At 35.5% G+C, this 21,733-nt stretch overlaps 3 protein-coding genes across 5 annotated transcripts; 2 read left to right on the top strand and 1 right to left on the bottom strand.

Annotated features, from left to right (window-relative positions):
• Positions 1 to 325: 325 nt before the first annotated feature.
• On the top strand, positions 326 to 6,205 carry Smp_030930.1 (dph2-like, ovca; the record flags this gene model as incomplete). 2 transcript variants are annotated; one of them, XM_018798067.1, is made up of 5 exons in its annotated part: positions 326 to 768; positions 2,026 to 2,245; positions 3,369 to 3,579; positions 4,011 to 4,162; positions 5,940 to 6,205. In XM_018798067.1, the coding sequence occupies 5 exons, from the start codon at positions 326 to 328 to the stop codon at positions 6,153 to 6,155; spliced, it is 1,242 nt and encodes a 413-aa protein (XP_018653045.1). In that variant the 3' UTR covers positions 6,156 to 6,205. The 2 variants fall into 2 exon arrangements, with proteins under 2 accessions (XP_018653045.1, XP_018653046.1); XM_018798068.1 differs by having other exon boundaries at positions 3,369 to 3,774.
• Positions 6,206 to 8,957: 2,752 nt separating this feature from the next.
• Positions 8,958 to 9,754, bottom strand: Smp_030920.1 (putative mitochondrial import receptor subunit tom22; the record flags this gene model as incomplete). Of its 2 annotated transcripts, none has more annotated exons than XM_018798064.1 (2): positions 9,693 to 9,754; positions 8,958 to 9,627 (listed from the first exon to the last, which is right to left on the bottom strand). In XM_018798064.1, the coding sequence occupies exons 1-2, from the start codon at positions 9,702 to 9,704 to the stop codon at positions 9,079 to 9,081; spliced, it is 561 nt and encodes a 186-aa protein (XP_018653043.1). In that variant the 5' UTR covers positions 9,705 to 9,754. The 2 variants fall into 2 exon arrangements, with proteins under 2 accessions (XP_018653043.1, XP_018653044.1); XM_018798066.1 differs by having other exon boundaries at positions 9,079 to 9,650.
• A 7,194-nt stretch (positions 9,755 to 16,948) lies between these two features.
• Positions 16,949 to 20,953, top strand: Smp_030910 (putative axonemal dynein light chain; the record flags this gene model as incomplete). The annotated part of the gene is made up of 3 exons (XM_018798063.1): positions 16,949 to 17,014; positions 19,868 to 19,951; positions 20,789 to 20,953. 3 exons carry the CDS (start codon positions 16,949 to 16,951, stop codon positions 20,951 to 20,953), a joined length of 315 nt encoding a protein of 104 aa, XP_018653042.1.
• Positions 20,954 to 21,733: the final 780 nt, after the last annotated feature.

The raw sequence follows: 21,733 nt of genomic DNA, 5'->3' as shown, positions 1-21,733 counted from the left end.
GTCGGTTACAGTGAGCCGTATCAACATGTATATTCCATCATCACAGTTAGAATTTTTTTCACAAATAGGTTGCATTACCTGTATGTGGGCACAATCATTAGATCCAATCAGTCCATAAATACACTTCAACGAGCCATAGAAAAAATATAAAGTGCAATTAAATGCTTTTTGTTTTCACACAGACAATGGGCCACTCACAATCACAATATAAATATATAGCTTATAATTGTGGAATTTCATGTACTTTGTGGACTTCTTTTCTACTAAATATTATACACGTTATATTCCGCATGTATTTAAATTTATCTTGTATTTAAAATTACAGATGCCAAGTAAACGTATTCTCCCATGGAAAATACCGGACTGGCTTCTAGATGATCCTTTATTAAATAAATCTATATCAGAATATTTACCAGTTCACTATAATTTTGAGATCCATAAAACCATATGGCGTATACATTGTCTTCGAGCCAGAAGGATTGCTTTACAAATGCCAGAAGGTTTACTTTTGTTTGCAATACCGATTTCCGAAATCATCCGAAATTACTTTATTCGTTGTGGCGAAACCTCAGGTCCCGCTCTTTCTATCTCTACTAACAGTTCTACTGTAGCTGAGGACAGTATTAAAGATATTGATGTTGTAATTTTGGGCGATGTGACTTATGGAGCTTGTTGTGTAGAGGAGCTGACTGCAAAAGCTCTTGGTGTTGACTTACTTGTACATTATGGTCATAGTTGCTTGATACCATTGGACTCAATTTCCGTTCTGTAGGTTTTTGTTGTGGAGTGTTTATTTATGTTTTTATTCGTAATTAATCGATTAAAAGTCGTTTTGATATCAACGTCTCGTGCTTAGGGTTAATGCATAGAGTTCAGTCCTTTGTTTTGGGTCCGAGAGATAACTTAATATGTGATTAGAAATGTTAAATGGTGTAAATCACAACCAATCATAACGCACCCGATACGTAAACTATCTTCCTTTTATCCATGAAGAATATGCCACTCTGTGGCCTCCATTATGGAGTAAATTCATAACTTTTTTCCTACCAATTTTCTATTGTTGTTAGACTATTGCCTTCAATCATACTGCTGAGTTGATAGATTATATCAGATAAATTCCTGCCAGCAACCACTAGTCTCATATGTTCCATACTATCTGTATAAGCAATTTATAGCTGTTAATCATGGTATGAACGACTTTCCGATATTTACCATATCATAAGATGCTACAACTGTTAGTTTAAATTTTGACGACTGAACTATATATATATATATATATATATATATATATATATATATATATATATATATATATGTCTTTGCCGTTGTTTGACTCCAAGAAACAGAACCGTGTGACGGTTCGATCTTATATTTCTTTTGACATCCGCTCTTGATCCGATAACCATAAACAGTGGGATTTGGTTTCTTTACATTGATAATGATCTCCAGTAGAGAGTATCATCAGATTCATAAATCCTCTTTACGAAGAAATGAGGAATATGATTATCTGCTGTTTATTAGTGACCTACTCGGAGGCCGGTTTTACATAGTCACAAGGACCAATGCTCCCTGTCGACATTCTGGAGGCAGCTCTAAGTAACATAGTGTTCGTGTTATCCTAAAAATTGTTCTGTACGTTGAGCATGCGGTTTATGTGATCTTACTCTGTAATGACTCATAATCTTCCAAAAGTCCTAATTTTTATGGGTCAGGATGAATTTATTCGGTGCTCCTTAGTCCACCTTTCTTAATTTTATAAAAAACCTTATGTTCTGTATTTTTTTGTCGCACTCAGATAATCGACAGTATGAACAGATGTATTAGTTTTCATTATTCTCTATTAATCACCGGAACGGTCTAGTTCATGTTTAAAAATAATAAGTCATACCTGTAGCTGTAACATCTAGTTAGGTAAACTTGCTTTCTGCCGTACATAATTCTCAGGTAGTTTCTCATGTATATAATAGGTTTGTATTAAAATACTCAGTAGTTTCTTTTTTTCTTTACTTATCCGTACGTGCACAGATACGTATTTGTTGATATTCAAATCGATATCGTCCATCTCATAGATAGTGTAAAGGCTAACTTTGAGAAATCTTCTCGTTTAGCCCTTGTTTCTACAATACAATTTGTTACTAGTTTGCAGACTGCTAAACAACCATTATTAGAAGCCGGTTACTTAGTTACCATTCCTCAGTGCCTTCCTTTATCGCCTGGTGAAATACTTGGATGTACATCTCCTAAAGTAAGTTTTATACTAGTTTTTGTTGTTTATTCGTGTGAAACAATGTACAGTGTCTTAAATATTCGATCACAGTATCCTATGATACATATTCATGACTATCGACACATTAACGACCAATGAAATTTGATGAGAATATGCACTACTGAACAATATTTATAGTCACTGATGTAGGTAAAATTATCTTCAGTATGAGTGGAACTGGGTTAGCTGTTTATCAGCACGATTGAATATCTTGATTCAGTTACCTTTACTTATTTATGTGCTTTTTTTAACAGCATTTAGATGTCGATCGCTAAATGGTCTGGTCTTCATAAACTCTCCATTTATCTTAATCTGCGTCATTTCATCCGTGAAGTGATCTGATCATCTTAGCTGACAACCATCTCATCCTCTTGTCCTAACTGCATTATTCAGAAACACATGTTAGACCTTTTTACTCCTCACCTAATTGTTTTTGTTTAGCAGGTCAGTATTTAAAAGTTAATGGTGATCAAGCGGTAATGATGTCTCCTTCTTTTATGTGGATTCGTCGTACAGTGGTTGAACATAAATGCGCTTACAACTGTGCCGAAAAAGATGCCTGATCATTAATTCACAACATTATCATCATTTTGGTAGATATTTTGCCTGAAAGTTGGACAACTCTTTTGATTATGTCGTCTATATTACCAATTCACCTTACTTTCTACTAAGTGTAAGTGAAGATTCAGTAGGTAGAGTCATGATGATGCTCAAATCCGTAGACTTTTGATTTAATCCTGTTCATGGATTATGAGCCATCTGAATCGTTTTTATTACACCACAACCTCATATGAATAGGGCTGTTGCTAGTGATATTTCTTATCTTTTATAAATCTTTTTTGTTAGCGAATATACTCTCATTATGTCAAACAGCTCAATAACAAAGCATAGTCTCGTGAGGCTTACCTTTACTCTAAGAGTTAACATTACTATCCAGTTGTCTGAACCAAAGTTGGGGGGAAAACGGTATTCGAACTCGTGAACAAATGGTTGAACCACAGAGCGAAATATTCGCAAGAGTTTATCACATCACTTTCCTTGCTTGCTCTTTAACACTTTTAATCGCTGTTCCGATCGTATCCGTATTTTTTTTCTTGAACAGGTAGAAGGTGTTGATGCCCTAATCTACGTGGGCGATGGTCGCTTTCATCTTGAATCCATTATGATATCTAATCCATTGTTAGCTGCTTATCGTTATGATCCTTACGATAAGTCATTTACGCGTGAATACTATGATCATAAAGAAATGCGTAAACATAGAAAAAAAGCCGTTGATACTGCAAGAAATGCTGTCAATTTCGGGATAATATTGGGTAAGTAAACTAAAATTTATGCTTTTATTACCATCATTTTGATTACATAACCCTGTAGTGTATTTGCCTGATAATTTCCTTCCGAAACTGTATTCTGCCCAATCGATCGCCTCAGAGGTAACGAACTCTGGCCTAATGGTTAAGCAATAAAATACCACGAAACCTGGAGAACTTACGTTTGATCTCCTATGAAGTGTAAGTATATCTCTTAAATATTTATTTTATTAAAAAAACTATCTCGTGCTTACTGGTTATCACTGCTTCTCTAGCTGAAACCAGACTGTGAAGAAAATTACTTTCTAATCAATCAAACCTTCACTAACCATTTCCTCGGAGATTTTTCATAAATACCACTTTCCCAAACAAATTGCCTTTCTCTAACCTCAATAGCATCCAACTGAGAAACTGTTTTTCCTTTCATTGTAATATAGGTACACTTGGAAAACAAGGGTCACCAGCTGTTGTGAAACAACTTCAGATAGAATTGGAAAAATCAGGGAAGACTTACATCGTACTATTGCTGTCTGAAATAATTCCAAGTAAATTAGCGCTTTTCGATGAACAAGTAGACGCCTGGATTCAGGTACCCTTAACGTTTCATTTTTACGCTTTAATTCATATATGTGTATGACGCTTTTTAAGTGCCGTGACCATTAAAGCTACCTGATTTCATGGTTGAAGTACTTTTAATGGGCTTAGAAATTCGAAACGCGGTTTACTATAACCGCTAAAGATATATTCCAGTAATAAATTGTCTGGTTCATGCTAAACTTCTTCGGCTTTGTCAATGGACTACATAATCTGTTTGATGTCCTGTAAGCCATTCCATTTGATTATGAATGTTTCGTCATCAGAACTAATTTCGTTGTGAACTCGTTATTTCTATCTACAAACCCACTTGCTGAAAAATCCTCAACTCAATCACTCAGAATAGTCGGACTTGTTCATCAAACAACTGTTTTGAAGACAAAGCCGTCAGTAAATGACTTCATGGGTTGATATTACAATTGGTCTAGACGCTCCGGACGTTATATATACCTACTCTCCTATGTAGCTTAGCATTTCAGTGGATGGGCATACGTAGTAAATGTTGGAAACAGTTAAGTAGGTAAAGATTTACAGTCTGATCAGTCGATTTTTTATTTCTACCTTAAACATTATGCTTAACTTCAGTATATGGTTCTAATATACTCAGACAATAATTTGAATACACTTGTCCTCAACCTTCGCTGGCTGTTTTTTTACAGAGGAATATAAAGCGAACTGCTGTACAGCATACTTCTCGTTTGTTTCAAAAACAAATCCACTGGCGTGGCTGGTGGGATATGTTCACAAAAACCAAGTGACTGTTTTGTAACCATAGCAGGACTTCGTTATTCACTACCTTTATCAGTGCTTACGAGATTCCCAAAGTAAATGAAGGTGCCATCATGGATCACTGAATAATTTACTCTATATGGTTATTATTATTTAAGCACATAAATATTGGTACAAAGGGGCACCAGGTACATATGCACCATACAAATCTCATTTGATTTGTATGAGGGCTGTGACACTGCCCGGGTGTCCAAACTGAAGCAGGTGGTTTTCTTAGGGGCCACAACTGGAGCCTTTGACCTAAAGGTCTCATCCACAAGGCAGTGGAACATCGTGAGGAGATGCAGTCTCACGGTAGCCGGTGACCAATGACTGATTCATACGCCATTTGTTCCTTCAGGATGTTTCATAACTTTTTTCCTTCCTATACTATATCCTTATATACAACCTTTCTTTATATACTACCACCACTAAATTAATTACTTCTATGAATCCGGTGTTCATCTTGTTGTGCTAACGAGGTATGGCAACTTGGACCGATGCATATATGTGCCTGGTCCTACGTTGTAGCTGACTGACTCAGGATGCTGGAGCCCATGTGCACCCTAGGTGAACGTTCCGTGTTCACCACCCCGGTTAAAGCGCCGGACATTCGCTTTTCGTCCTCCTCATTTTGTAAGTGAGTAGGACTTCCCTGGCAGAGGCTATATACGCGTGGCCATGTGAGAGCATCTCGAGAGGGAACTCTCCCCACTCTCGGCCGTACCAGGGCGTTTGGGGGCTCTGTATGGTCCAACAATGTATTGATTCAAATCAGTCCTGAAGCAACATTTTAAACTTAAAGGAGGCGAAATGTATACTAACCATCCTTTTATCGTCACTTAAAACTTTTAGAAAACTCATCGAATACAACAATGTCATTTGCGTACTTCAAATCAAGATGTAGATTTTACACATCATTGTTGATCATGTAAAGTTTTGCATTTACTGCATAAGTTTGTCGACTACAAAGAGTTGCTTTTTTATTCTTTTTGTGCTCCAAGGTTGCATGTCCTCGTCTTAGTATTGACTGGGGTGTTGAGTTCACTAAACCTTTACTTACACCATACGAAGCATTTGTTGCTTTAAATGAGCAAGTTTTTTGGCCTAGAGATTTATCTGAAGCCTATCCCATGGATTATTATGCTAACCAAAGTTTGGGACACTGGACACCAAACCACAGGTTAAATAAATTGAGTGCACCAAAACCCGTTAACTAAAAAGATACATAACTTGTAAAAATATTGCTGTAAATATAACTTACTACTAGAACTAAAGTGTATATTTATTTTTTGGAAGTAATATTGCTTTGATTTTTTGAGTTAATCGTGTGTATAGTAGTATAAATCAAATTTTTTTATCTACACTATGGTCAAATAACTTGACCAGATTTATTCACTGTTACTGACAAACGACAAGTCGTACAAGTGATAATATATGTGATTACCTGACTATTAAAACAACTCAAAACACGACTCGATAAAAGATAGGAGATAACTAACAGCAAACCAATACCTTCCCATTTGGGTTTATTTATTCTTGTATGGTTGACTGTGTTTTCAGTTGTGAACGGGTTTTTTATTAGCCTAGCCAATCATCATCGAGGTTAACTGTTAGAGAGTAAACGTATCTTTAACGTCCGTAAATGAGTTTTTGGAGTCAGTTCATTCACTATTCCTATTATTTTTAGATATGCAGTGCTCTCTTACGCTTCGTATAAAAATGTACAACTTTAGTAAAACCAAGCCTTATTTTATTTATGTAAAAACAAATATTGGTACAAGGGGGCACCAGATATATATATATCAAGTTGAAAAGTTTTTGATCCAACCTTCACTGTAATCACTGGCTCATTCTAGACAGAATTACAAAGCGATCGTGAGAAATAAAAGCTCCAATGGATAAGTGAGAGTATTTATTTCATTATCTAATAGAGTAATTATTAAAAATTACTAGAAATCTTGAAGGAAAAATTTCGAAGTTATTGGTACAACTCAGACTTGATTGACATGTAAGAAGTATATCAAACGAAAATATTAAATAATGTAGTGGCTACAACGTCTACACCAAACGAGTTGCTCTCTTTAAGATAGTCAAGTGTGGATTAACTTCCATCCTGAGTTACTTGTCTGCTAGTTTACAAATACGTGCCAAAGGACAGAAAGGAGGGTTACTGTTTGCGTCTCCTAATACATTGCACAAAGGGGAACAACTTACTAGTAGTGCAATAGTTTGCCTAGTAGTGAAAACGTTGGTTTTCAGAAATCTCTCGAAACAATAAGCAAACGAATTTAAGTTTACTGCGTTTTTTTGAAGCCACTGCTATCAGAAGATCCTAGCTACACCTACCGACACGAAAGGACAGTGTTGTTGATTTTGCTTTGTCTTGGTGACTTCAGTTGAAAGAGTTGGTTATGCAACACCTTTTCCCACGTTTTTAATTATGATTTCTTTCTTTTTTCCTGAGCTTCATTCAATTGATCAACCCTTTTTGTATTGATTATTACACGACCTATGATATCTACCTCACATTTTTACAGTTGTCTCCATGCTATTACTTTCTTCGAGAATAATCATAATTAGTCTACAACTAGATAACAGTATGAGCGGATCTCCAGTCTCTTCACAATTATTGTCTTTTAACTATTCTACATGTACGTCAGCCCCATATTTAGTCAACAATTTCCCGCTACAAAGACAGTCATCAACAACGTAGAAGCTGGTAAGAATGTGTCTGGTCATGCTGTCATGCCGCACTAGCACGAGATGAAACTAAAAAAGATGGGCGGTAGAATATATCGGAATAATGTAGTAGTAGTATTAATGACAAAGGAAATAAAACTAAGGGTTGACAGTAGGATTATGGAAGGACAGGATGGGAAGTTTATGAAGGAATACTGGAATTGAAAATCTTGAATACGTATACTCGACCTCTTAACGATTGAACTGATTTGTAAACAACGCCTTTAATTTTACTGTCTGAAACGGAAAGCCACAGTGTATCAATTTTAGTACCACTCTAAACAAAAAGCCAAGTGTAAATACATATGAGTTTATGTAGTACACCAAGCTTTGCTGGGATGTTAGCAAGAGCACAAAGAAATCCCCACAACTCGTAAGTTTTTCTGTATTTTGTGTGTAATTTTGTGCAAAGCCATGATTTCCTGAGTAACAAGTAATATTTACCATGAGTTGTGAGTCAAATATATTATGGAATATTGATACTGAAGGATGAAATAGTTTCACATATCAGAGACGCAAAGGTTTTTGACCTAGAAAGTATGCATATATCTATCCAGTAAGCTTAGCTAGATAAAGCAAAGGTTAACGGTCATCTACAACTGCGGATAGTTAGATTTTCATTAAGATAATAAACTGATCAATGTTGGACCATCATTAAAAACCTGGACTCATTAGTGTGTACCCAAGATCCCTGAGCTCAAGACCTTCAGTTTCGCGAGAACTCTTGACCTCTGTGTTCATTATAGATTCAAAAACTGAGCAGTTCATGATTTCAAGAAAAACTCAATGATCCATACAATCCTATGCTGATGATGTTTAGGTACCAAAATGTAAAGCGAATAAACTAAGCCGACAATCAAGTAGCAACGGGTCATAAACATTTAACTTCAAGTCTTCGACATATTAATAGCTAAGTTTTTCCCATATATACCCACGGAGGAAATTAAGTGTCGCCCTACACTAGTCAATTTCAAGTAATTACACTATCCAACACAAGCAAAGCAACAAACTTTGGGTGTCAAATTAGTTGAGTGTCACACCGAATTAAAATATGAACTAAGTAGAATGAGGATCGTAAAGAGATCATGAAGACATCATACTTGACGGACTTGCATACAGAAATGTATAGCATCCAGTCTTACATTTTATAGAATTATCCGAAAGTGGCTGTTAACGATGTACATTTTCCCGTTATTCGTTGTCGTTAAATATGTATACAAAGTAATGTATCCGATCACAGACTAAGCTAATTAATTATATATAGGGCCTAAGTAACCTCACATGCAAATTAACGATAAACATTCAGTGGACTAAACATGGGTTTTTGTTTTGAGTGTAACAATATTTGTATTAGCTTTTAATCAATGGGGAGAGTACGAAAGAATACGAAGAATACAATTTCTACTTGGGTTCTATGTGAGTAAGATGAGGAACTGCTGCTGAAAATCCAGCCAGGCCAGAACTACCACCTGCAGCCCTAGGACCAAGCATCATTGCACGTTGTTGTACTGCTTCTTGCTCTTCAGTTTGAACTCGTTCTAGCTCCAAAATAAGTGGGAGGAAACATATGGTAGTTGTGCTCACTAAAAACCAAGTCACTGATCTGCTGAGAGAATAGCCCGATACAATGCCTTCTGAGGCTGCACTGTAGGCAGAAGAAATACCGCGACGTACTGGCTCTGGAAACATTTCTAAGAGACCAATCAGGCGTTCCATGATGCTTTCATCCTCGATATCAAAATCTTCGTCATCAGGGACATCCTTCTCCCCCATATCTTTGCAACAGCTGTTGATTTCATCAAGTATCTTTGGAGTGTTTTTATTCTTTTCTCTGGAAAGGCGCCGAATAGCAGCTGGTGATAGAGGTTTTGTGTCTGTGTCACTATTAGTCAAGTCGACAACTTCGGTCGGATAACTGGAAGATGAAATCATGAGGTCTTCAAATACGTCCTAAGAAAGCATAGTTAGACGTTCTATTTCAAAAATGACTATTTAGGTCTCCCTTCAAGCATTACCTGAATATCCATTGCATGCGATCAGAAGTAGCGCTCTGAACTGATCTCAGCGGTTAAACTTCGAACTTGTAGACCATAAATATCCAACATTTTGTTGGAGAGATCTTATAAATCAGGAGGGCGGATGGATCAGCTAGTAGTGTGGAAAAATGACCGAAAAATAATGTTTAGACTAATATCCGTCAGTTTGGAGAAGAGTTTAAAATTATTTAGATCCATAGTCTGTAGTAAATAAAATACATTGCTTGGATGCACAAACGAAACTTCACTCCGTAGAAATTATTATTACTTGTTTTTGATTACCATCACATTTGTAACGTCATTGGTAGTGTGGCGATAGCTAAGTCCCCAAAACATATTGTTCTGTAATTCTTTGACATTTGGTGTTGACCTCATTGGCTTTACTGGACACTTCTAGCTGAAAGCGCTCAGTCACGCATCCACACCAGACCACAAGTGGGTGTGCCGTGCTACGTGTAGGGCCAGTGACATGTCACTGGGCTTTAGTCAAATCATCCAGCAGTCGGATCACGGAATGTGGAACAGTTCACCTATCGTCGTCAAGTTCAAGGACAACCTACGTGAATCAATTTATCGCACACCATGGACTGGCCTAAGAGGTGGTGATCGCACTCTCTTCCTTGTACCTACTTTTACCAATTTATTTCTGTAATAACGCCATTCATGTTATACGGTCTTCAAAGCAGCCGCAGTGACTTGATACGATGAATGGGTAATCCATACTAGGTGTTGACGGCTATGTGTGGCTTCGAAGTTAGCTGTTCATCACACCATTCCCGTCTAACTCGTGTGGGCACGCAATCATTCGACACAGAGCATCTACGTCAGTGATCTATATGCGCATCACTTCCAACTACTAGCCAGCTCAGAGTAGACGCTACCCGATATATTGATAGCCTTCCAAGTATATCTTCGAACCATTTCATCTCTGACGTCTGATTTGTTTGACCTGGCATACTTCAATTATATAGGTGTTATGTATAAAGATGTTTTCAAACTCTGAATAACCGTGTTATCTTTAGTGGACTCTTTTTTCGAGTAATTGCCCAGTTTTGCTTGTACTAGGGTTTTTCGGCAAAGGGTGAAACTTCACTGCTGGCATAGATAAGTAACACCAACATCATTGATTACCTACATCACGCTTAACCATTAGGAACGGTAAGCGAAATATATGTCCTGCCCTATGGACAATAATGGAGGTAAGTTATCTCCCCACCATCATGTTTGTTTATTAGGAACTTCACCCTTCCTCCCTTTGTGATTTTACGTCCTTTTATGTTTGTTATTCTTTAACACTGCTTTAATCTGAACTGTTAAAGCACATCGTCTCTAAAGCTTCCATGTAACAGGCGAATCAGACAGATGGAGATTTCGTTTTGTGGGTTAAATATATGTTTAGTATATCACGCTGCTATGAACTTAACTAATCGTACGGACTATGAGATTCGTATGATGTTTATAGTTTGGAGATAATAAGGATAGGTAGCTGACTAAAAAATATGAAAGAGTTTATGAGTTAAAATATCCACGATTAAGTCATAAGCAAGTAAAACAAACGAAACAATTTGATGGTAATAAAATTGGGATAATAAAACTTTTAAACCTGTAAAACATAATTTAAAAAGACTCAATATTATCTAGGATTGTACGGCTTTCTTATGGTAGATCATGATAGATGAGCATCCACATCTTAAGTAAGTTTTCTGTCGGCTTGAAAAATGAAATAAAAAGAAAAATAGGACTGTTTGGCGGAATATGATGTAAATTTAAACGAGGTTATTGGATAGAATTTAATGGTGAAATAATCACATATTTTTGATATTCCGATGAGTAGAAATTCTATTTCTCACGTTTCGTGACCTAACGCAAGTTACTTCTTCGGGGTCAACAAATAGCTGAAATAAAATTAACTCAAGTTTAAGTAGTACAAAGGAAATTATAAGAAATACTTTTAAGATTGAAGTCATAATAGGTCCGAACATGTCAATATCATATTATTTTGCTCACGGCGGTTCTGTTCCACGTATCGATTTAATGATTTATGTGTATGAAAGTGGTTATGAAATTTTCATACGGTGGTGAGCTATCAGAGATTCATAAGCCTGACATTTCTTTAAGGGCTATAATGAGCTTCACAAATGCATCAACGTATGCTAATCTTAATATCTATGCAGTATACTGAAGTCACTTCAGCTTAACCAAATTAATGTCCTAAAGGATTCCTATCAATTTAAATCAAAGATCTCGGTATTGTTTGCAATTAAGAACGAAGCCATAATAAACTATGATGTTATATCTATGTACACTAGCATTCCAATTGATAGATGTCAAGAATTCACTAACGGTTTACGAGAGAATGATAGTGCTTTGTCTAGCAGATATCGATTAGGAATTAGTTCAATTGCGAAATCTCGCAGAACCGATATTCAAATTCAAAGTGACGAATGAAGTAGTTATGGGACTTAAAGTATCTCCGTTTGTTGCTAATTTATTGACATCCCATATTGAGTCACTTAATTTTACCAGTGATATTCAAGCACACGTCTGGTTCCGATATGTAGATGACTCATTTGTCACTACTGAAAATACTCTCTTGAAAGTTTCTCCCAGCAGGTAAACACGTTCTCAGAAAATATCAACTCTCTTTCAGAAGAGGAACCAAGAACATTTCTTCAGAAGAAGACAAGTTTTAGGAAAAAGGTGATATTATAAACATCATACAACTTGATAACTTTGATAGAAATGTCATTAAAACACATGAAAACAAAACTACACTTAATTGAGTAACAATTCTAACGAAGTATCATAGACTGATACTGTGATTTCATCTTTCCGCCAAGGTTTGGCAGGATAACCATAATGAATCTTGAAAACGTGCAAAATAAAGGCTTTCTATAAGATGGTCGACACTCTAACAAACTCTTCACTTGAAATGACAGATGGGATGCAGCTTGGATCTGCAAATGTTTTTATCTACAGATTAGTTCGTATCGATTGTGATGGGTCCTACATTGAGGAGTCTCCTACCCAAGATCTCTACCCGCGCCATGGAAAACACAAATCACCCTTAAGAACCTAGTAATCCTGTTGAATTGAAAGACCTACAAGTTGACTCGGCAAACAGCTTACATACTAATTTCAACAATCACCATATTGATGTTGAAAATACCAAAATCATTATTAAATTTTTTTCATACTATGAAAAGAGGTGTGTAGCTGGGGCATTTCCTGTAGTGCTAAATGTTTCTTCCTTTCATAGGGAAGAAAGGCTGACTGTTCATCTAACCTGAATCGTTTATCCAACCAGACACATATATCTCTATTCATTTTCTCACACACTTTACGCACAGATATGTGCACATATAAATTTTCAACCCCATTACAGAATGTAACAAATGTATGCAATTTTCAAACCCAGCTTCCTAAACATAAATCAATAAAGCCATGTGTGAAACAGAACCGCCGTGACCAAAATAATATGATATTGGCATGTTCGGACCTATTATGACTTCAATCTTAAAAGTATTTCTTATAATTTCCTTTGTACTACTTAAACTTGAGTTAATTTTATTTCAGCTATTTGTTGACCCCGAAGAAGTAACTTGCGTTAGGTCACGAAACGTCAGAAATAGAATTTCTAATCATTGTGATTTCGTAAAAATATATTTATTGCTGACATTCTATCCAATGGTTGGTGTATTCGAAAATTACATCTCCAACCTTGTCATTGATATCTAGACGTATTCTATCATTTGACTGTAAATAAGTGAATGACAGTGACAATGGGATATTGGTGACACTAATCACTTTATACCAGAGCCAGGATTCGCGACCCGAAACAGGGAACTAGATTAACACTATAGAATACCTCATTCAACGAAATTACAGGCAGTCACACAGTGCGTTCACAGTGAAAATCAATTAAAAGAAAAAAGCCCACACATTTATTAGTCCGGTGTCAACAATATTAAGCACAGCTTCTTTCAGGATACTGATAATTTTCACTTGAATTTGCTCAAATTGATCTAGTATTTCTTCTAACGTATCCAATTTCACTCTCAAAGATTATTCACACTTTACTTTCTCTACTACACTACACTATTCTAAATAACTTGAAACACTTCGCGTCCGGTTTATACGCGTTTCTTTCTGTGAATGTTAGCAGTTTCGTTGTTTGTTACTCGATGGAATGTTGAAAATTATAGATGACATATTGTTTTTTGGGAAAATTGTTAGGTTAATCTTTAAGTAACGGAGCCGTTAATGTTCTAAATGCAGGTGTTAGTATCTAGCTATGTAGGTGAGAGTGTAATCATCCCAATATTCAGCGTGTGAAACTTCGTTTTACATTACCTACTTGCATTTTGTTTGTTATTTGTATTTGTGAAGGGGATGGTCAGGACTCAAATGAGGGTCGTATATATAATGTAAAAAGCGTAAGCTTGGCCCTCTTTTTAAAGTAAGGCACCTCACCTACACTCAAATTGGTTTACATTTAATTCTATCAACCTCCTTAATTGACTTGTTTGCAAGTCAGTGCTATTCCAACATTAGGAATTTGTCTACGTTTTTGTACTATTATTAACGTGTCTTCATAAATGTGTGTCTGATCACATGTGACGGCCTACGCACATATCGCTTTCTCTAGCTTAAATGTTGGTCGCTTAAAAATCACTCGATGAATCCTATCCTTCCTAAACATATTTACTTGAAACTTGTTAACCGATTTGACTTTTCAATAAATTTTTTATTGGACTCTTGACTCGCCTCTGTTCGCTCATCCACGCTCACCAGCTCTTTTGCTCGAATCCTCTCAGTCTGCTTGCGGCTTAGTAATCTGGGATATGTCATAACAAATCGTTGTCGGTGCTTTGTGTTGCCCTCTGAATTCATCTACCATTTGGAATTATTTGACAACGGGTATCAGGGCGGCTGATATACTTAACCTAAAGAACTACTCCACAGCCATTGCACCGCAAAAATGGTTAGCCCATCGTGAAAGAGCCACGTAATTTTTCACGGTAAGATCTAAATTCGAAAATCACCAAACATCCATCCATTGGAGCAGTTATTGTGGATTATAGTTACCGTTGTGGATTACCACTATAGTTATTTTCATTGCACGTAAATTACCTCATAAACATTGTCGAACATAATTTAACGATTTCAGCCATATTAACTAACGCCATCTTGAATTAATTGATATACTGGTGTGACATAGTAAGTCTGTTCTATGTTATAACATTGTATCATTTGTGATCATTATTTTTTGTAGTTTGCTGCTCATTTTTGAATATACATTGTCCTGTTTGTGTGCAATTTATTCTCTATGAAAATATATTCAGAAAACCCTACGTCAAATCTACCTCGAACGCCGTATGAGAGGTCCCTCAATCTTCCTATTTAACCTTTAAGAGTCCCTGAACTGCAAATTTAGTTCATCAGACATGCAAAGTATTTTCTTGCTGACCGTATTTACAATGACAAGGATTCGGCCAAGCAAGCGTACTACTTCCAGGCGAAGTTGCAAACAACATACGGCAGGTTCTAGCCAGACCGGATCATGATATGCAGTATGAAGTACTTATACAGACCCTAATCAATTCATTCCCTTTAACCACCCAACATGCTGTTGAACAGCTTTTTAATAAGACGTGAATCGGGGATAGAACTTCTCCGCAGCTAAAATGTTGGTACGAAAAGTCTTCTAGGGGACAGAAAAGTAGACAACATCCTGTTTTACCAACTGCGGTTCCACTTAATTCTGTTGAATTGAGTGTCTAAACTTTACACTTACTTAAACTAAGCGGTGGTTCGTGGTGTTGTCTCTCGAAGTGAGTGATCATGCACCTGCTGTGGTTAGATGTTAACTATTGCTTCTTAACTCAATTAAATAGGTCATCAAGATTACTTTGAGTCAGGGATGCTCGTCCACGGAAAGCCTCAGGCGAGAGACTGAATTGTTTTGAGATAACCAGCGTATAAGTGCAAACTTCCGAATTTTGTAGTTAACATATATCGTTTATATATCATTATTATTATTCACAACCCGGATTTTATACATAAAAACAAGCTAAAAAACACACTTTCTTAAATAACCACATTAATTATTGGTCTTGACGATGGGAGCCGTTGTATGTCACGATTTATTTGTGTTGGTACTGGGATGAAGAAAACCATGAATATTGTAAGTTACTAATTTCCAAGGATTTTAGTTCGATAAGGAGCATTTTGTGTAGGACCTAATGATATGCCTACCTAATTTGTAAGATTTTGCGTCTGTTATTTCCTGAAGAGAATTATGAATGGTAACTTTTGAGGACTATTTATAGACCAGTATGATACGTATATTTCCTATTGCACAATTATTAAGTCACCTAATTATTTATATTCGTGTTCCTTTTATTATGGGCTTTATCATGACCAATAGACTATTATTATACGATTTATCACTCTTGAGTTATCCCCAGTTATTGATTGATGCCTCCCAAATTCACAGGCAGTTTGGACTGAGCCTTGTACAAATGTTATTTTCTATTTTACGGTACGATGTGATCTGTCTGTTTGGTATATAAACCCAGTATGTTTGAAAATAACGATTCATATTTCAAAGGCTGGTATTGGTGTTCTGGACTTAAGTGGCTGGACTAGGCAGATAGCCGCACCGAGAAGTGCTCTGGACTGCTCATACGGTTTTCGTGTGTCACTGATCCGATCAATAAATCAGTGAATAACGAAGTACAAAGGAATCATTAGTTCGTACAAATATCACAACCTATCGCATAGATAAAAAAAACTAGAAACAGAAACGGAGACTATAGTTGCTCCGTCGTTTTTCGAAGTGCATTAACTAGAAAATATGACTGGATTAATAACTAACATCTGCGAATCAACAGTTACTTTAGAATTCTAAGCATATAAACTACTGATACATGCAGAGTATATTTTTGCCAAGTTTAGAACTCTATCTTTCAACATTTTTTTATAGATCCCTAAAAGATATTTCTAAAGAAGCATACAAACAAAAAATCATTTTCAAATATATGTCGTATGCTACCCAATAAATACAAGTATCAGCAAAGCGTTTCCTTTGATCTAAGGTGTGACGGAAAAAATTAACAATAGAATAAATTAGGACTAGATTGTTTGAACTAATCCATTTTAATCGCTGCTGTAACTACAGTGTGTACACAGTTTTGGATAGAATACTTAACACTACAAAATTTAGCTGAACAATGGAAGATGCAGTTGCTAAAAAGGCAGAGGATAATAGAAGAGTACATACATATCCACTGTTAAAAGTAAGTTCGTCAATTGTATTTAAGGGTTTAACTATAAAAAAATTGAGCTTATATTAAAATACCAATCTTCTGATTTTAGGGAAAATCACAACAGATAATTCTGGAGAAGTATCACAAACGCTTCAAAATTTTACCAGATTTAGGAAATTTACACAAAATTAGGCCCTACTGCAATACCTGTGTAGTCTTATTTCTTCAAACCTTTCGAGTTTTTCCTCGAAATTAAGTCCAATAGTATGAAAACAGAACAGAAATGAAAGACGTATTAATGGTTTGCTATGGGATATTATATTGAATCTGTAGAAAACCAGTTTTCTCTCGAAAAGATCTAATAAATGACTAAGTCATCTTGAATGGCAGGATTCTACAAGAATGAGTCACTGTAAAGAGATAGGAAATTTATAGAATCCATTTTTGTAGCAAACGCCTTGTTCTTACACATCAGATGAGATAGGTTGAAAATATTGGGAGTTAAATGAAAACTTACCTAACTGATCAGAATGTGTCTTGGAGTTAACAGTTCATGAGTGAATAGAAATAAAAGTTCTTAGACATAGCTTACAACTTTAGGACGGAACTATTGTCTTTGGACGAAACAGTCACATTCAAGATGGAAGGTCTTGGATTTTAGAGTAAAATTTATCTATGTATACATCTAAATGGCATTTCTGCACTATTACTAATATCACTTCGTGATGAAGACCCTCTATACCTAGTTCCTAACTCTAACGTCCGACTGTAGATTCTAATCTTAGTTCCTTATGCTAATTTATAACCCTCATATGACTCTAGTAGGTAGGTGGATATTTTCTAGGTCGCTAAATAGTCGTACACTAAATACAGTCTTAGCGATTTTAAATTGCTAGAGGAATCAGAGCGCTTAAAGTTGTCTCTATTCTTATAGAGCATTACTAGGTTGTTGCGTAGTTTCTATCAGACACATTCCAGGGCTTTAAATTAGCTGGTTTTAACCTGTTAACCTTTAATGTAGTCACATTACCATGGAGTATCAACCTCTCGTTTTGTTAGTGGTTTAATCGCCAAAGCTTAAAACAGTTATCGGCAGATACAAGTATTTCGGAAGATAACCACGTAAATTACCATAGACTCAAATTTACTTCGAGGATAAGAGTGGTGTAGGCTGACTTTCACTTATCCGTGTATGCTCCTGAAACTTAAAAACACCAATATAAAAACAAACGTTCTTTGCGTATCTTGGTAATTTTTATTACGAAGTAAGATTTTAAGCAACATATACTTTTTTTAACTTCTAAGTTATTGTATATATCATATTACTCTGTAATTTCTCCCATAATGCTTCCCCAGAAATTTGTGGGAAAGTTGTTCTATGCTCCGTACGCCTTTCGTGAAATATGTCAGTGGTGCGTCCTTTGATTTTGTTATGGACATAGTTTCAGAAAAGTATTTAAATCCTTTCAAACAACAAGTGTCATTTTGTTAAATAAAAACTATTCACCTGACCTATATCGTTCTCGATGTCTATCGTTCAATAGAATAGTATGCCAGGTTTTTGGAATCTACTCTTAAAAAGAGAAATAACACACTCTACTGAGTTTTAATTAGTACAAATATTTTACGGTGGAAAAGTCATCAGAGAACTAACCAAATAATTTTGTTATTGAACGTGCATACTTATCAATATTTATCATAGATTTTCCATTATTTTTATAATACGCATAAGTATATATATCTTGAGACGTGGATGAAGAATACGAGGAACATTTTGACTTTTCGTTCTGATAATTGTTTACTGTAATAAACATATATTATTCAATAAAGCTATTATTATTTTTAGCATTACATCTACGAGTTTCGGGTATGATGAGCGAAGGAAATTTCGATGTGGACCTACAGATTGTTTCAGCAATTACTATTAGAGGCGGTAGATGACAAAAACACAATAGTTGGAAAAGACACGAAAAATAACTTTAGGTCGCTGTTAGGACTCACCTGAGAGACCTGGTTGACGGATAAGCCTCTATCGCGGCAGATTTAGTGCTTTTGTAGGATAAATCAATCAGTTTTTTGACATTTTCATTGCCCAGTATAACCCGTCTGAATGAAAAAATGGGAAGAACCCCGATTTCGATGAGGCATCAATAACTGAAAGAGAAAGGCAGCTCAAGAACAGTTTATTCATAGGGTCTTAAGGATTATTGGTTCACTATTCCCACTAAAATTGATATCATGTGTGGCCTAGTATATAGTTGTATTTTTGTCCGACCCATTATTATCTCTGATTGTGCTAGTCTACGTAAAAAGATATAAATCCTCTTGTGAAAACCACCAAGGCATCAGTTTAACCAATACAGTGTTAAAGATATTAACTTACACGACCATCGGAGCACAGGAAAATAAAACTCGTCCGATGAATTTACAAAATAATTTACCTTGAGCATGTTTTAGGAAAATGTCAAACATAGCGACCCACGAATCCGTCGACTAAATAATGTTCATTAAAGCTACTCACTTTCAACGAATTTCGTGTTGTACACCTTCGTTAAGAAGAAACTTAGTGAAAATTATTTGCTTCAGGCCTCTTTTTACAATTTTGTTGTTGTAGCATTAGACAAAACTAGAGTTAGCAAACCCCACAAACAACTTCTAGCATTTGTATCAACTGTTTATCAGGAGACGCATATGCTGCGTTCTGACTGACAAAATCATCTGCGAGTAAATTTGAGACTTAGTTACGAATATTGACCTTGAGCAATAGATAAATACAGCAGAATTTCGTTCTGTAACCAGTACGAAAATACCTAGAACCACCGTTAAGTTGTTTGATATTTAGCTTTAGATTGCTTGTAATTCTCTCTCTATTATTCCCTCTAGCATAGTGATATGCATGAAGATATGCAGACTGAAGTAATGGAACTATGTGTGACAGCATGTGAAAAATTCTCAACTGATAATGAGGTGAGCTACTTGAAAATACGGTTGACATATCTAACAATACCTTGATGCTTTTATGATATATATAAATACATTGTGTTTAATTATATCATGAACGTGTATGATAAAGATATTCAACCCTCGGTGAGCAAGGTTAGACGATTGGATGGTGGTGCATCTACCCCTATCAAATATTCATAGGTTAAAAAAATCCGAGAAACGTTCTTAAATCTTCGATTACACTTTGCTGGTTTTCTTTACTTGGCTCGTATAATGTATACAGCTGGCTATTTCAGATGAGATCGACATGCAATGATACTCATTCCTCTCTAACTTATAATGACACTCAGTAATAAATACGTAAAATGTTATGGTATGCTTGAGTTACACTTATATAACTAATGAAGTGCTACTATTCTCATATGTAATGCGAAATGTTTTTCTAGTCTAGTAAAACCCCAAGTCTAACCTGTAATAAAATTGATATTTTTCAGTAAACGAAACGGCTCACAAGACTGGGCTTTATTGAACGAAGAACTTAGATTTTACCATAGATGAACCTGTTACTGTGGTCTAACTTTTAGGCTCTTTGATCCCCAACATCGGTTTGTTCCTGTCAGACTAAGTTTTAGATCGAAGTATGAGTCTAATCCTCTATTTCGCTACAGTTTTACTAAACAAGCAAGTAACGCTGAATGGAAGAGGTAGAAGAATCCCAAGGTAAACTTAATTTATAGTTGTTACAAGGTTGAGTGGGTAAAACTCAGGCATTTAAAGAAATATTTTTATTTTATCTACTACTTTCTATTACAATGTTTATACACTTTCTTAACTCCTACCTTCATCCACTTGATTATAAAGGCAGCAGCTCGTTTTGTAAAAGAAACTATGGATAAAAAGTATGGAGCAGCATGGCATGTAGCTGTTGGTGAAGGTTTTGGTTTTGAAATTACTTATGATATTAAAAATATTCTATACATGCTATGTGGTGGAAATTTAGGCATAATTGTCTGGAAATGCTGTTGATAATAATTAAGAGATGTAAATATTTCAAAAAAGAATAAGAATATGTGTACACTATTTCAAATGTATATTTTTATAGAAATCTATATTTTGGCAAGCTTTTTGTCACATTTCACTCTGTTATGTTCAAGTTACCGAGTCCAAAAAGATAGAAGCAAATGTTTGTATTGACTATCATAAATGTCACTGGATTCCAATCACTTTTTTTAACACACAGTACTTTCCAATTAACAGAAAATCTCTTATTAACAAAAACTTCTAAAATACTTGAATCATTTTTACCAGTATGTATATACTTAGATTTGTAATATATCTTTTTAAAAATATATCTAAGTTTGTAACTAAGAATAACATTTAAAACAAGAACAGGAACCCATTAGTGTTATTACAGAAAACAGAAACAATTCAGTGAAAAAAGAGTTCCTTTTAGTGATGTTATTTACTTAAGGTGTACAATTGTTTATAGCTAACTTTGGCACAGACGCATTTAATCCGCAGTTTCTCTCAGCTCCCAAGTTTCTATATCACTTTTTTCTTGAATCGTATCTCTGATGTCTAACCTATTTTATTACTATTACCACCTCTACTACTCTGGGATTTGATTCAGCAATTTCATCTCACTGTCTTAATGATGTGTGGAAACTTGAATCGATGCACACATAAGCCAGGTTATAAGTTGCGTATAACTGATTTGAAGATAGTAGGAAATAATAATTTGCAGAAAAGATGTAAAAGACTACCGTCCACTTAACGAAAATGGAGAATAATTAAATAGTCAATACT

The sequence above is a fragment of the Schistosoma mansoni genome, chromosome 6, assembly GCF_000237925.1.
Source record: "Schistosoma mansoni strain Puerto Rico chromosome 6, complete genome".
Lineage (NCBI taxonomy): Eukaryota > Metazoa > Platyhelminthes > Trematoda > Strigeidida > Schistosomatidae > Schistosoma > Schistosoma mansoni.
This window is presented reverse-complemented; position numbering and strand designations above follow the sequence as displayed.